We start from the raw sequence: 17,397 nt of genomic DNA, 5'->3' as shown, positions 1-17,397 counted from the left end.
AATTTGTTAAACAGGCATTTGAGTGGAACAAGAATATATGTATTCAACTTTTAAATTGATAGTATCTTGAAGGGGATTATTGGTGTTGATAAAAGATACTTATGGGAACAAAGGAGTCAAATATTATTTTTAAATTTAATATTTTAAAATTATAAACATGAATATGATTATATAATTATAGTCCAGATGTGGCAATTTGTTTCCAAATTTTGGTTTAAGTTGTTTTTATTTGCAATGACAACTTTTCAACTTCTCAATTCAAATAATGATAAAGATAAATAAACATAAAAAAATAGATAATTTTAGTGTTTAGTTAATGTTCAAAAGATTAAACTTTTATAAGTATTAATATATCTCTTTGATTTTATGTTTTTTCATAGATTAACTATTTCAACATATGGAAAGGGGACTATGATTTAAGGTGTCAGGAAGTTTATACCCAATACATAATACACATGTTAAAATTGTGGGTAAAGTTTGTTTGTTACTATTTATAGATTTAGATTTATCAGCCCTCATTTCTTTTATCAATCATTATTACATGTATAAAATGTTTTTAAGGAATGATTTTAATATATAATAATTAGCTAATTTTTCTCTCGATTTTTTTATCAGTAAAGGAACTATATTTTCCTCCAACATTTATACATGATATTTACAAAAGGGATTGTATAAGATTTTATTTCACAACAGTTTAGTTGTCATTCCCAATATCATTTTTCATATCCACATTGTACTCTTTCATAGTGGTAGTTTCAAGACACCTACAAGAAGTTAGATATAAAGAAATAAAAGTATTTTCCGTATTTTATATGTGATTCCTATGTTATAGGTTAGTTTATCTCTTTATTTCTTAAACACTAATGTGTTTCTATTATACCTATCTATACTATTTATATAAATGATTTAATGCACTCAATTGGACATTGATGTCATTCTATGTATGCAAATTTTACACTAGGAATTTTGCATTTCATCCATACCAAAACTCTCAATTGTGCAATAGAGAAAATTTTCTCTCTATCAACTTTTTCTTGCCTAAAAATAACTCTATTTCTGGGACTCCATATGACAGAAACCCATAACCCTTTCCATAGTTTGTTCCTCTTGTTGTAAAAGTTCAATAGAGAGATAGGTTGGAAATGAATGCACGGTTAATCATCCAAAAACTCTATTTCAAGTCTTCTATTTAGACTTTCGTAATTCTTTAAAGTTAGAAAATAGTGAATTAAAAGGAATATAATAACGATTAGGTGTTGTCCTTCGGCAAGTATACTGAGTCAATTGTAATACATACACAAGAGTCGTATGTATAGGAACTTATGCAAAATATTAAAACTCTAATTTGTTATTGACTTGCAATAAAGTTTTCCTTAAATTGAGGTTTAATGAGATTTGTTGAAATAATTCAACAAAAATGAAATGAGATTGAAACAACCAATAGATATTCAAATATATTGAAATTGAACTTCACCTATCTTTTTTAATAGTAATTGTACTGATTTAATATATATTAATGTAATTATACAATGTCATTGAAAGTTATGACTCACTCTAAATCATTTCCTTGAGTTTAAAAATTTAAGGAATTCAATCACCATGTTTGATTTTCTCAAATCACTCTAAACAAGCCCCCACTTTAAGTGTAAGACTTATTTCAACTAAAATATTCAAACCTATTCTACTATTCAAACATGTTTAGGTGATTTGATTCTACCTCAAATTTAAAATTAGTTGTCTAACTCAATCTAAATCAATTAAATATGACACGTGAATCAACCACCGTACAAAGAATTAGAAAATGTTACATCTAATATCAATATAATAGAGTTGAGCCACTCATGATGATGCTATGCTTACAACCATATGGAGTTGGGAGCAAAAGATTGAGGCTTGATGAATCTTATTTCCTGTTGATCCATGCTTCGTTCTTTGCTTGCCCAACTTCATCTCTCACAATTCTATTAAAGTATTACAATGAAAAATAGAGAAAAAGTGTGTGGCTAAAAAGTCTCCTTAAAACATAACAACACTATTTGTTAGAATTGATGCTTAGTTGTAGAGGTTTTCTTCTATACAAGATTTTTTTTGGCTTAAGCCTTTACTTGGTGTTCAAACAATTAAGGTTTCTTCTCTCGAGAAGGTTTTCTCTAGGCCCAACTCCTCAACCTGATGCTTAACCCTTAATATTTGTTTAGTTTAAATTTCCTCCTGATGAGGATGTTCTCTTTAGCTCAACTGTTAAGACCAACGTTTGAATCTTGCTTAATCACATTCCAATGCTTTGCGCCAATCTTTAACATTCAGTTGCCCTAATTCTTTTATGCCCTAATTCTTCTTTGCCCTAATTTTTCTATTTTTACAAAAGATATTTATTTTCATCAAAATTTTATTATCATCACACTTAACTAAGTCTTAATACCATATTCTATATTTTTAAACTAAAAAGGTCTGATTTACTTAAAGATTTTAGTGATACTTAAGAATAAAATACAAAAATAATAATAAAGAAAGAAAATGAAAGGAAATTGAGAATAATGAACATTCATGTACATTAATTACATTTTCATTAGTCATGGAAGTGTTATATAATTTATAAAAATGTAGACAAATGTTATAAAATAAAGGTAATAAGAGAGACAAAGGAGAGGAAGAATAGAGAATGAGAGAGTAGGGAGCAACTTCTGTTTTTATGTGTGTCTCATTACTGATAGGACGAGTCCTATTTATAGGTACAATATGGTAACCCAGAAAGGATATAAAATCAAATAGTAAATACAAAATATTACATCATAAAGAGTAATGAATAATATGATTATCAATCATATGAGTAATTGTATAAATCAATGGACGACCATTAATTCATAACACTCCCCCTTGGGTGTCCATTGATAAAAGAATGTGCCTCGTTAAAACCTTACTAGGAAAAACCCTTTGGGATAAAAACCTAGTGAAGGAAAAAGAGTACATCATTCTATATAATATTGTTCTTTGCATCTTCTAATTTCTCTCCCTCATGTAAACTTACATCATTAAGATGGCGGAGTCCAATCCTATGAACCAATTGCTCAAAAGTTCTCCTTGGCAAAGACTTTGTAAATAAATCTGCTAGATTTTCACATGAGCGAATCTTTTGGATCTCTACATCACCATTTCTTTGAAGATCATGAGTGAAAAAGAATTTTGGAAGAATATGTTTTGTTCTGTCTCCTTTAATATATCCTTCTTTCAATTGAGCAATGCATGCACTATTGTCTTCATATATCGTTGTTGGTTTCATTTTTCCCAAGGATAAACCACAAGTTTGTCGCACATGTTGAATTATAGACCTTAACCAAACACATTCACGACTTGCCTCATGTAATGCTAAAATTTCTGCATGATTTGACGATGTTGCTGTTATTGTTTGTTTCACAGATCGCCATGAAATCGCTGTGCCACCACATGTGAACAAATATCCTGTTTGTGATCGACCATTATGAGGATCTGATAAATAACCTGCATCTGCATAACCCATTAGATCTAATTTTGAATCATTTGGGTAAAACAAGCCCATATTCATAGTGCCTTTAAGGTAACGGAGTATTTGTTTTACTCCATTCCAATGTCTTCTTGTAGGTGAAGAACTATATCTTGCTAACAAACTTACAGCAAATGCTATATCGGGTCGAGTATAATTAGCAAGATACATTAGTGCTCCTATAGCACTAAGATATGGTACTTCAGGACCAAGTAGTTCTTCATCTTTTTCTTGAGGTCTAAAAGGGTCTTTATCAACATCTAATGACCTCACCACCATTGGAGTGCATAGTGAATGTGATTTGTCCATATAGAACTTTTTAAGCACTTTCGTTATATAAGCTTCTTGATGTACAAGAACACCTTTGTTTAAATACTCAATTTGTAATCCCAAACAAAACTTTGTCCTTCCAAGATCCTTCATCTCAAATTCTTTCTTTAAACAATCAATTGCCTTTGTGAGCTCATTAGGAGTTCCAACTATGTTTATGTCATCTACATAAACAGCAATTATGGCAAATTCATTCTCGGATCTTTTCATATAAATACAAGGACAAATAGGGTCATTTTTATACCCTTCCTTTAATAAGTACTCACTTAGACGGTTATACCACATACGTCCTGATTGTTTCAATCCATAAAGGGACTTATTCAATTTTATTGAATAATCCTTTTTAGAATTTGCTTTGTTGGGCACATTAAATCCTTCAGGGAGTTTCATATAAATATCATTTTCCAAAGAGCCATACAAATAGGCTGTAACAACATCCATGAGGTGCAAATTCAAACCTTCTTGTGCAACAAGGCTAATTAAATATCTAAATGTTGTTGCATCCAATACTGGAGAATATGTCTCCTCAAAATCAATACCAGGTCTTTGTGAAAAACCTTGAGCAACTAACCGTGCTTTGTATCTAACAATTTCACCATTCTCATTTCGTTTTTGTACAAAAACCCATCTGTACCCAATAGGTTTTACACCCTCAGGTGTGCGAACTACAGGTCCAAAAACCTTTCGTTTAGCAAGCGAATCTAATTCTGCTTGGATTGCATCTTTCCATTTTGGCCAATCATTTCTTTGCCGACAATCTTCAATTGTCATTGGTTCTTGATCATCATTGTCACTTATGACATCCTTTGCTACATTATATGCAAAAACCTCGTCAATATTGACTTTATTTCGATTCCATATTTTATGATTCATGACATAATTTATTGAGATCTCATCATTTTCAACAATTTCAGGTACCTGAGGTTCTTCTGGAACCGAATCATTGATTATGTCAAAAGAATCTTTTGGGACTTTTACCCCCTCGATTAGGCCATCTTGCCTTTTTTCCCTTTTTCTCACACGAGGATTTTTATCTTTGGAACCCAAAGGCCTACCACGCTTTAGGCGTGTTTGAGATTCATTTGCTATATTAGATTGTCCAACAGGAATATCAATTCTGATTGGAGTATTAGCAGCGGGTATATGCGACTTAGTTACCCTTTTTGTGTCAGTAAAAGCATCTGGTAATTGGTTGGCCAATTTTTGTAAATGAATTATCCGTTGAACTTCTAGTTCACACTCTTTTGTACGAGGATCAAGATGAGATAATGATAATTCATTCCAACCAATATCTTTTTCCAGTTTCTTTCTTTCTCCCCCTAACGTTGGAAAAATTGATTCATCAAAATGACTATCAGCAAATCGAGCTGTAAATAAGTCACCTGTTGATGGTTCAAGATATTTTATTATCGATGGAGAATCATATCCAACATATATTCCCAAACGTCTTTGAGGACCCATCATAGTCCTTTTTGGTGGGGAAATTGGGACATATACAGCACACCCAAAAATTCTTAAATGAGAAATATTTGGTTGTTGACCAAAAACCAACTGTAAAGGAGAGTATTTGTGATAACTTGTTGGTCTGATGCGAATCAATACTGCAGCATGCAGAATTGCATATCCCCAAGTAGTCATTGGAAGATTAGCTTTCATAAGTAAAGGTCGTGCAATCAATTTTAGACGTTTTATCAATGATTCTGCAAGTCCATTTTGAGTATGAACATGTGCTACTGGATGTTCAACTTCAATTCCAATTGACATACAATACTCATTAAAAGCATGAGATGTAAATTCACCAGCATTATCAAGACGAATTTTCTTAATTGGATAATCTGGGAAGTGGGCTCTTAACTTGATCAATTGTGCTAATAACTTAGCAAATGCTTGATTTCGAGTTGATAGTAAACAAATATGTGACCATCTAGTGGACGCATCAATTAATACCATGAAATATCTAAATGATCCACATGGTGGGTGTATTGGACCACAAATATCACCTTGTATTCGTTCTAAAAATGAGATTGACTCATTTCTAATTTTTTCTGGTGATGGTCTTATTATCAATTTTCCCTGCGAACATGCAGTACATGAGAAATCATTGGACTGAAGAAGCTTTTGACTTTTAAGTGGATGTCCACATGAGTTTTTCAGCTATTTTTCGCATCATGATATATCTAGGATGACCCAACCGATCATGCCAAACAAGAAATTCATTCTTATTTGTAAGCTTCTGGCTTACAATAACATGCGTCTCAATCGCATTAATATATGTGTAGTACAAGCCATAAGAGAAGGCTGATAATTTCTCCAATACACATTTTTTATTTGACTCAATTTGAGTGATATAAAGATATTCAACATCTCCTTCATTATTTGTCTCAATATGATATCCATTTAGACGAATATCCTTGAAACTTAATAAGTTTCTATTGGACTTAGGAGAATAAAATGCATTTTTAATATGCAATCTTGTACCTCTTGGCAGAAGTACTGTAGCTCTTCCAGAGCCTTCAATTATATTTGTAGTACCAGAAATAGTACTAACATTGACTTCTCGCATTACCAAAGTAGAGAAAAATTTATTACTCTTGAGAATTGTATGAGTTGTTGCACTATCAGCAAGGCACAGATCCTCATCATTGGTGTTAATGCCAATATTCATTCTTCATATAAACATAAATATCAATATTAGAGATTACTTTGTAAGAGGAGAGAAAGAAAAAAAAAAATAAAATAGAGGATTTTATTCATAAAAACATAAAAACTTGTACATATAAAAGCAACATGAATTAAATATAAAACATTGTCTTAAAAATTAATCATAAAATAAAACTATTTTCTAACACTCCCATCACCAATAAGGTGATCAATGCTTCCATCGGGTTTAGAAAAGAAATCACCAATATCAAGATGAGTAGTATCCATATGACCATAATCAGAATCACCATCTTCATAAGCAAAGTGTGTTTCTACATTCTTCTTTTTAAGTGATTCTTGGTAGAGTTCAACAAGATGCTTTGGTGTATAACAGGCACGGGTCCAATGACCTTTACTACCACAACGGTAACATATATTTTCAGCCTTTTTGCCATTATTTTCACCCCTTTCTTTTTCCTTTTTCGCATTCTTGTTCCACTTCTGTTGATGAAGTTTCTCTTTGAAAATTTCCTTTATAACCATGTCAACGACCATGATTAATAGCACGACCACGACCACGACCATGGCTACGACCACGGCCAAAATTACGACCACGATTATTATTATGGTCTTGACCTCGTCCATGATTATATGGATCAGATGTTGCTGCATTCACTTCTGGGAATGGAGCAGAACCAGTTGGTCGGGCCTCATGATTTTTCATCAAGAGCTCATTATTTTGTTCAGCCACAAGAAGGCATGAAATCAATTCATAATATTGATTGCTCCATTCACTTCTGGGAATGGAGCAGATTAGGCGGATCTCATGATTTTTCATCAAAAGCTTTATTGCTTTGTCCAGCCAGCCATGCATAGGCATGAAATAAATTCACAATATTTGTGAAGTCTCTTTTCACAATATTTTTGTTATGAGCAAATTAGTTGCTTTATTTCTTTATTTAATGGTATCCCAATATCCATTGCATCTAAATATATTTCAACATTTAAAATCCAATATAAGGAATTCTTCCTTACAATATCAAGGGTCACAAATCCAAATTTTGCAACGTTTCGCGTGTTTAAAACTAACACATAAAATAATAATATTAATAATAATCATCATCATCAAAATAATAATATTAATAATAATCATCGTCATAATAAAAATATTATGACAGAGAATTTTGCAACGTTTCGCGTGTTTAAAACTAGCACATAAAATATTAATATAATCAAATTTCATGTATGAAATTATTAAAATCAAATAATAATAATAATAATAATATGACAGAGAAAAATAAATCAAACAATTATCATTACACAAAAAAAAGAAAATGAGATAAAGTTTGTGAATGAGAAAAAGATTAGAAAGAACCTCGGTTAAGGAATATAGAGCGTTGTTCTTAGGGAGAAAAAAAAAAAAAAAAAAAAAAAAAAAAAAAAAAAAAAAAAAAAAATATGCCTTCACGCTCAGTTGGATAACCCTCGTGCTGATAACGTGTTATAAAATAAAGGTAATAAGAGAGACAAAGGAGAGGAAGAATAGAGAATGAGAGAGTAGGGAGCAACTTCTGTTTTTATGTGTGTCTCATTACTGATAGGACGAGTCCTATTTATAGGTACAATATGGTAACCCAGAAAGGATATAAAATCAAATAGTAAATACAAAATATTACATCATAAAGAGTAATGAATAATATGATTATCAATCATATGAGTAATTGTATAAATCAATGGACGACCATTAATTCATAACAACAAAGTTTTTATTTATAAATTTATCTTTATAAACATTTAACTTATTTCTAAAGTATATAAATATGTATAAAATATGTTCTTAAAATATGATTTTAATATGAATAATTGATATGTTCCATAATGTTTCTATTATTTTCGTTAATCATGAAAATACTTTAATTAAAATCTTCTATCTTATTTCTTTCTTACTTTAAAATTAACTAATTGTATCTAATATTTTTTTTCATAAAATATATTGCTAGAATAAAGAAATAGAAAATACACATAAACTGCATGTGTACAATATTTGATGCACTACCACCGTAGCATTAAACCTTCTGAATCCCACATTGCGCAATGGGCATTGCGCTATCTTGGGTACTACGGATATACTAACCGACTCAGACTGTATTAGGTTCCGTTTTCTGCTAATCCAATCCCTCTCCTCTCTATTGTCTTTCTGTCTCTCTCTATATATACTCTTCCGCATTCCATCGTTCGTTCTCCGTGAAGACGGAAACGCGCGGTTTGTCCATGACTGCGCGAATGTTTTCCGTCACTTTCCCGATAAAGATACACTCTCCTATCTCCTCCCTTCGCATTCTCTGATTCCTCTCTGTTCTGATTCTGTCATCGCAGATTTTGATAGGTCCGAGAGCGAGTTAGGGTTTCGGAAGCCTCGCGATTTGTCGACAGAGGGAGGGAGGGAGAGTTTCGTTAGGGTTTTGTTTGCCGAGTTATTTTTTCGGGATTGGAGATGGGGAGCGACGATCGAGACGGTAATAGGCTGATCAAGGCGAATTTCACCGCAGATGGAGCGGCCAAACTGAAGGAGAGTGTGATGGAGAAACTCAAGGAATTCATGGGAGATTATTCCGATGACACTCTCGTGGTACGAATAAAAATTGTCATTTATTTGTTGAATTATTTCTGGGAGAGAAGTCCGAATAAAAATTGTCATTTATTTGTTGAATTATTTCTGGGAGAGAAGTCTCGCGCTTATTTCAAGCTTTCCTAGGTTGAGATTGTGATGACCGATTAATTTGCTCCTGGTGGTTTTCCTAGGAGAGGATCTTGATTTCATTTTAAATTTTGTGGAGTCGTGTTGTGTGTGAATGCTGTATGGTATGAGTTGAACGAGGGAATGGGGTGTGGTGGGAAATCTGTATAAAATGTGACTTGAATTTATAGGGTATTTCTGCATGTTGCGGAGTGCTTGTTTTTAGGAATATAGATGAATGCTAAGTGAAGATGTTAAGATAAGTGCATGGATATTGTAAAACTAAAGTGAAGGTCACTCGTGGCATTGGGGCTGAAGGCTATCATATGTGCTGTGTTTGAAAATGTGATTGAAGTTGTAGTGCATGCTAATTGCTTTTGACACGTTACTTTATGGAAATTCTGATTGTTATTATAATTTGGTGAAATCGTGGTATTGTGATCGGGGTTGGGGTTTTGCGGTGATTCTCGTCTTGCAGGCAACTGCCTCCGCCAATGCGGCACGGGTGTGGTTCCTTGAGTCCAGAAACCTTGATGTTGAGACCATAATCAAGGTCATGGACTTTTTTGACACCTTGGGTGAAATCTCGATGCAGATACACTATGCATCATGGTCGAACTTTACTTTTGTTTTTGTTTTACATGTTTCCCAATTTTGGAATGCATGTTCAACTCCAATTGTTCTCTCATTGCATAGTATTGAACATTCTCCTACATGTTTTCAAACACAACCTACATATGTTTGACTGGAGCATGTGCATGTGCATGCTGAATGAGCTTCTTGTCGATGTGCTATAGCCAAGTTGAACAGACATAGTTTTCAATCTCATTTGGGGGAATTAGTCTTAGATGAGGTGAGGTTGGCACAACGGTGAGTTTGCCTTGTGAACTGTATAGGTCATGTGTTCATATTCTGGAAATGGGCTCTGCCTGCATTGATAGGCCTGCTAACCCTATCCTAACCTCATAACGTGAATCTTGTGCTAGACTGCCCCCCTTATATTAATTGGAATAAAAAAATTGGGTGAATAAATGAAAACTGTTACATGTGAGGAAGAGACTGGTAAGAACATTGGGAGAACCCCACCACAAATAACTAGCTGTTGTAGTTGGAGAGCCCTAGGCCTTGTAAGCTCCACCATAAAATGCTATGCTTCTAATGTGGGACTTAAGTTTCATACCTTCCAAATGGATCATAGCATGCCTGCAGTCCTGGTGCCCATATGGGCTGGCTGGCTGATTAATTGTCCTTTGACTAGTTTGGGTGAACATTTAAATGCCAGTTTTTCCAGCCGTCTTACTTGTTTGCTGTTGAGACATGGTGGAAGGCTTTGATGTCATTTAGTTAGTACATTGGGAGAACCATGCTGTTAAAACAAGCTATTGTCGTAATAGATCCCTAGGCATTATAAATTTCACACTAAAATACCATACTTCCAATGTGGGACTTACCTGAACTCCAAAGCAATTGGATCCTGGCAGAGAGAAACAGGATTCCAATGAGAAAAACATATCAAATGAAAGATAATTCGATTATCATGGAATATAGAGGAAGACAATACCCTGAAATATTTTAGGAGATACCATTAAAGGAAATTCACCTTAATAAACATATTGAAAAATAGTTTATAATAGTTTAATCCGATGGTATTGTTTGATTCTCTTGGCCAGTGAGACAATTTTGGTGTGTTGCATCACTGCTGGCATTCATTTATATTGTGTTGTGTGTTTTATCTTCAGATTTTCATTGTTATTTTTAGCCATTATCCTTGATATTCTTATTCTTGTTGTACGTGAGAATATTGTATTTCTAATATTCCTTTCCTTTCTGTTAATAAATATGCTCCAGTAGAAAGAACCATTGAGTATATACAATTGCAATGCGATTTTTAAAATTTCCTATGATGAATTTGACTTCATTGAGTAAACTAACTTTATTTTGTGCAACAACAGGATTATGTTATTGTTTTATTGAGGAATGGTAGGCGCAAAGAACAAGCTAGGAATGATTTAAATGTTTTTCTGGGAGAGAACAGTGATTCATTTGTATCATGGTAATTTTATCCCTTGATTTGATTATTCAAGTTAATTTAATTGCAGTAATACAGTTTTCACACCTATCATTTTGTGCTAACATCTATGCATCTTGTTTATAGGCTCTGGGATCATTTGGATTTGCATTTAGATTTGTATGTTCAACCTGAAGTATTGCTGAATGAAGCTCCTAAAAAAAGTATTGTATCAGAGGTTCAAGCTGGGGGCGATGATTCTCAGCACTTAAATTCAGTGTCAGAAAGAGGAAAATCTAATAAGTTATCTAGAAGTCGCCATAACAAAGATTGGAAAGGATTGATGAGGGGAGATGCTGAACCACCTCCTGTTCGAAGCTCTGTGGTTGACAATTCTCATTTGGAGGAAAAAGGTCGACCTGAAGCCAATTATGGTCAAAGGTCCCTTTCTCCAAAGCCTCCAGTTCAGAGGAAAAGGGGCCGTGCTGATGAACAACAGAGAACAAAGGTTTGAACTGCTACAACTATATTTGCTAATTTACTCTCCACACGGCCATTTTATTCAACTGAAGCTCTTTTAATGAATTGTGGCAGTGATCATAATCTAATAGAAGTGAATTAGTTTATATAGATGAGAGTAGTATATTTTATTTTCACTTGATGTCAGTGTTGTATAATTTTATTCTTGTATTTTGAGAAGATGGTTAGGTTGATCATATGTCAAAGAGAAATGCATTAATTGCTTTAAATTGAGCTTCCAATATTTTATTGATACTTGATTGGATGGATCATATGTGTCTATGCCATCACCCAGTGCCTGAGAAAAACTAATGGCATCCTCGTGCAGATAAAATCACAACTTAGTGTGCTTTCCTTAGCTTGTTATTTCAGTATTTTTTTTTTCAATATAATAATGAAATACTTCTTGATCCCTTGCTTTCAAACATCTAACTTGTTAACTTCTACAGAGGGAATCTGTCTCACAAGTAAATATTGCTGCTCCACGAAGGCTGCTTCAATTTGCGGTGCGAGATGCTGTAGCAACTTCAAGGACAGCCAATTCAGGCATGTTGGAGCCTTCCCTAAAGCGTCTACGATCTGTAGTTTCTACATCGGCTGGTGATTCAGCTATGGTTGAACGTCCACAGAGGATGCAGCTTGCTTCCAGGGTGGCAAATCCAATGGCTACAGTGATTAAGGCTGTGGCAGAAGCTGCGGAAGATGTGATAAAATCCAAGTCCTCTGGAAGTGTATTTGATAGACTTGGTCGTGGTATGGATACATCAGATGATAACAGACAACTTGAAGATAGTTACCAACATCAGGAGCAAAATCATTTATTCAGTTCTCATGGAACTGACTACAATGGGCAGTATGCTGCAAATACACCTATGCTGGGACATGAAACTGGTTATCCTTCTGATTCAAATTCTTCAGATAATGAAGTGTACGATGATATTAATACCATGGGTCGTAGAATGTCTGGAACTTCTCAGATCAGTCCCTCTGTTGGAAGCAGGGGCAATGATTCAGTCATGATGCAGTATAGTTTAGCAAAAACTGTTGACGATAGTTTGCACCTAAAACGGAATCAAGAAAGAGAGCAACATGATGCTTCACCCAACACATCTCATAAGATTGTGAATATATTTTCAGTCAATGTAAATACATGGAAACCACCCAAACGTCAGGAACCAAGAGAGGTTGAAGAATTAGATGGTAATAAAGCTTTTTACAATGAAAGAGGTCCCAGATCTAGTCTGCGGCTGGTGAAGGAGCATGCCAACACACAAAACGTTAGTAATGGGAATGTGAGTTTTAACTCTTGGTTAAACTTCTGATGTGTTGATTTCCGTTAAAATTTAGGATAAAGAACATAAGAACTCCTTGGAGAATAGCTCTTTTTCTAGAGTTTCTTCCTTAAGAATATTTTATCATTTAATCCCTTGATATTTGGTATGATGTGAAAAATTTACTGTTTCAGTTAAGTTAAATATTTGGGGGGTTCAAATTCAAACTCCAAGGGGTAAAAAAATGTATTGAACTGAAATTAAAATAAATATAACATGCTTATTTAGCAGCATATCACTTTTCACTGATATCATGTCATTTAACAGGTAAACGCTGCTCTTGATGCTCAGAAAGAGTCTAGCAAGGCACACCTAACCGCTTCTGGTGAGATTTTAAATCTTCTAATATTGTTTGAGACATGTGAAAACTTGTATTTTTTGAGGCCAAAAATATTTTATTTTGCTGAAGGATCTGTTATTATTAAGTACACATTTTACAGTGTATTGTTTTTATTTTTTTATTTTTTAAATATAGCATTTGAATACTTGGGATTTATGAGGTGAGGAATTGACTGCATCTTGTGTGTTCTCAGGTTCTAATGCTGCTGGTCGTCCTTCAGAAGATGTTGATTCCAGAACCATTTTTGTTAGCAATGTAAGAACTCTTGCGGTGTTATTGGTGTGGGAAGTTTTTTGGGATTTGTTTGATTTCTGATGATGGTTGCAACAGGTTCATTTTGCTGCCACCAAAGATGGCCTGTCTCGTCATTTTAATAGATTTGGGGAGGTTTTGAAAGTGATTATAGTTACTGATGCAGCAACAGGGCAGCCAAAAGGGTAAGATGGGACGTGTCAAGATTTTGTTTCATTCATTATATATTCAATATATCTTTTCAGTGAATTTATAATGATTCAAATTTATTTGAGATTGTGCAGGTCAGCTTATGTTGAGTTCATGCGAAAAGACGCAGCAGATAATGCATTATCTCTGGATGGCACTTCTTTCATGTCACGGATTCTCAAGGTAGTTATCGCAGCGCTTGGTAGTTATATAGCTGTTGACCCCTGCCTATATTTTAATTTACTTCAGGCATTTTTCTTGTTCTTGGCCTTCATTATTAAGGTATATATTTTAGGATTAATTAAGGCTATTTTTGGTTTTCATCTCCATCTCAAACTTTGATTCTGTTAAGTTTCATACTTAAGAAATACTTAAGAAATGCATGGACGCTGTCCTCCTTTCCAACTGTTAAAAAACAGTTAAAGTTGTTCCGCGAAAAAGATTGCATTCATACATTTCTTAGATATAGGGACCTAATAAGATCAAAGTTTTTAGGAATAAAAAACATAGCTAATCTATTTCTTATGTCATTATAAAAATTAACGATTGCGTCATCGCCTCATTGATAAGAACCTTTTGTTGGTTTGATTGGGGGTAAATATTGTTCTTTTGTAGTAGTACCTAACGAAGTAAAGCAGATTAAAATTTGTATGTTTATTTATTTACCCTGACTTATTTTTGTAATAAAAATGGAATTCTTTGAATTTAATTAGGAGTTGATCCTGGTAAATTCCTGGATAAAATTAGAATATCACCTTTTTAACATCGGCAGTGTAAAACATATGTTGACATATATACAGAAGACACAGCGTGGAACTCTCCATGCAGTTTTAGCTAAACAAAATTTTCAGGTTTAATCAACTTTACTGGCTTGATTAGAGAGACATGTCATGATAATGCATAAAATGAGTCCATTATTTTTGTATATTTTAAGCTAAATATAAATTTAGTGAAGTAGTTTGATTTGCGAGTTTAATCTACTGCAGGTTGTTAAGAAAAGTGCTGCACATCACGAATCAGGTCCAGCTATTGCATGGCCACGCATTTTTAGGGGTTCAGCGTTCCCTTCTGCTAGGTTTTCCAGACATCCCTTTCCGAGAGGTATTCCTGGTGCATTTAGAGCTCGACCCCCAATGAAATTGGGTGCGAGGAGCTTGCAATGGAAGAGGGATGCCCAGGGATCTGACAACAGTAGTTCATATATGAATACCGGCAGTGTCGCTGCTCCTGCAGCAGCGCCTGCTACTCGTGGTTTCACCTATGTCAGAACAGAATCTAAGCCAGAAAGCAGCTTGGGTACGACATAGTTTATTTCTTAAGATGATGGTCTTTAGTCTTTAGACTGCGATTGCATGAGAGTGCTTTCATGTCATGTCTGCTGGTACCAAAAAACTGGTAAAAAAAATGATGTATGGAGACGCCTGCCCTAAATTTTGAATTTTTCATGTGTACATGGAAGGTGGATATTTTAATATCCTAGGTGTCTATCTATGTAGGTGGTAGATGACCTTTCTAAAGAAAGGTGGTAGAAGACGTTTAAGAATGTTTTTTTTATTGTGTCCGGTTGAAGCATAGACGACGGGAAGGTCATTGATTTTATTGGAGGGAGGTGAAGTTTAATAGAAATATGTGGTGGGAATTATCCATACAATTCATTGTAGGATGGGCCCTTTGTGGTGTTGGTTACCACGGTATATCATGTTTCTCTGCATTATTTTTGGTCAAAAGTGTGTTACCTTTGAAAAACCAAATAAATCAGGGAGTGAGGGGGTTAGTTCGATTAGACTTCGTAATTATCTCCACTGTTCACAACTTCAGATCATTAAATATTTTATTCTTTCTGTAATTTCACTCTTCTCTACCTTTCTCCATTTCTTTTTTCTTGCCTCCAACCTTCATCCATCATGCTCTGTATGGTACCAACATCACTTTATTATGCATGTCAGAGAATGTTATTATTTGATATAGCATTAATTCACCTCACTAATGTATGATCACCACATACCAATAAAGTAAACTAAGCAATCTTTTATGTTCATCCCTGTCATTATTCTTCTATTTTGTTTACAAAGATCTTTTCTACGGAAACACGTTTTATAGACTCATTTAATTTATATAGTAAATATAATCAGTGCAAGAAGGTTTTTGGTTAATGAACGAAGTGGTGAGTGTTTTTAACATATGTTTATATATGAGCATAACTGTTATAAAAGGATACAATTGTATTTTTATTAAATGAATAGTTTGAAAATAAAAATTAAAAATATTAAAATAAATCAGAGATTAATTTTATCAAATAAACTATTAATATCAAAATATGCACGATTTTTTTTTTTTCGCATCGTTGTCAACTTAATATCTCAGTTATGCCCATTCTATAAAGTTTACCATAATTTATTATCACATGAAACATGTTATTGAAAAAAAAGAAAAAATATGGGAGACCAAATAAAACCCATGATAAAAAGATACAAAACAAACTTTCAACTAAAAAACTATACAATTTTAGAGAGTTGTTACCTGTTTTGATAAAAAACGACACTATTAAAAGTAGGAAAAGAAATAAATCACTTGAACTCAAACTTCCCATGAATCCGTACATTAGTAGGGAGTTGCTACCTGTTTTTTTAAAAAAAAAACTATTAAAAGTAGGAAAAGAAGTAACTTGAGAAAAAAAAACACCCACATATATATATATATATATATATATATATATATATATATATATATATATATATATATATATATATATATATATATATCTCGAGAAAAAGAAAAACACAATGGCAGGACGTGGTTGATCCATCAAATAATTGATTTTAGGCAAAAGATATTTATTTTGGATAATCAACTTATTCAATTGTCTACAATCATTATATCAGATAATCATCTTTCTTCTTTCCAAGTAATATAAAAGCTCTCTGTGCATATACACTTAGGGATTATAACGGGATGGGACGAGTTTTGCTATCCCATCATTATTCCCGTAAAAAAAATTTATTTCCATCTTCAAACTTAACGGGTATCAAACTTTTGTCCAATCCCCATCCTTACCGGATAACGAGTATAATCTTATACCCATGTTCATACCCATACCCATTTTCTAACTATTTCAATATTTTTTTTTTGTAAAAAAAAATTACGGTAAAAAAAGACATAATATTATCAAATATTCAATATTGGGAGGATGATTGTTTTTTCCATATCAAATACTTTGAAATAAATTATAATTTTTTACATTTTAGATTATAATACGAAATGGTTTACATTTTAGATTAGAATAACATTTAAAATTTTATCAGAAGCAAAACATTTATTAAATTTGCAAACTACAAACAAAACTTAGTTGATAAAATTAAAAAATATTTAAAAAAAATATAAAGGAAAACAAATATTCAAATTAAAATATATTTTAAATGTTTGTTTACTTCAAATTTTAAATTCTGATAAATCTCTTTTTTATACACTAATAAAAGTTATAATATATCACTTGATCAAAATAACATAAAGAACAAATAATAAACATAATAA

At 33.1% G+C, this 17,397-nt stretch overlaps 1 protein-coding gene across 1 annotated transcript; it reads left to right on the top strand.

Annotated features, from left to right (window-relative positions):
• The first annotated feature begins 8,559 nt into the window (after positions 1-8,559).
• Positions 8,560-15,717, top strand: LOC114184223. Its single transcript, XM_028071508.1, has 10 exons — positions 8,560-8,642; positions 8,867-9,119; positions 11,180-11,280; positions 11,383-11,743; positions 12,204-13,046; positions 13,353-13,410; positions 13,619-13,680; positions 13,756-13,862; positions 13,962-14,049; positions 14,853-15,717. The coding sequence occupies exons 2-10, from the start codon at positions 8,985-8,987 to the stop codon at positions 15,171-15,173; spliced, it is 2,076 nt and encodes a 691-aa protein (XP_027927309.1). The 5' UTR covers positions 8,560-8,642; positions 8,867-8,984; the 3' UTR covers positions 15,174-15,717.
• The last annotated feature ends 1,680 nt before the right edge of the window (positions 15,718-17,397 follow it).

Source organism: Vigna unguiculata, chromosome 1 (assembly GCF_004118075.2).
Source record: "Vigna unguiculata cultivar IT97K-499-35 chromosome 1, ASM411807v1, whole genome shotgun sequence".
NCBI lineage: Eukaryota > Viridiplantae > Streptophyta > Magnoliopsida > Fabales > Fabaceae > Vigna > Vigna unguiculata.
This window is presented reverse-complemented; position numbering and strand designations above follow the sequence as displayed.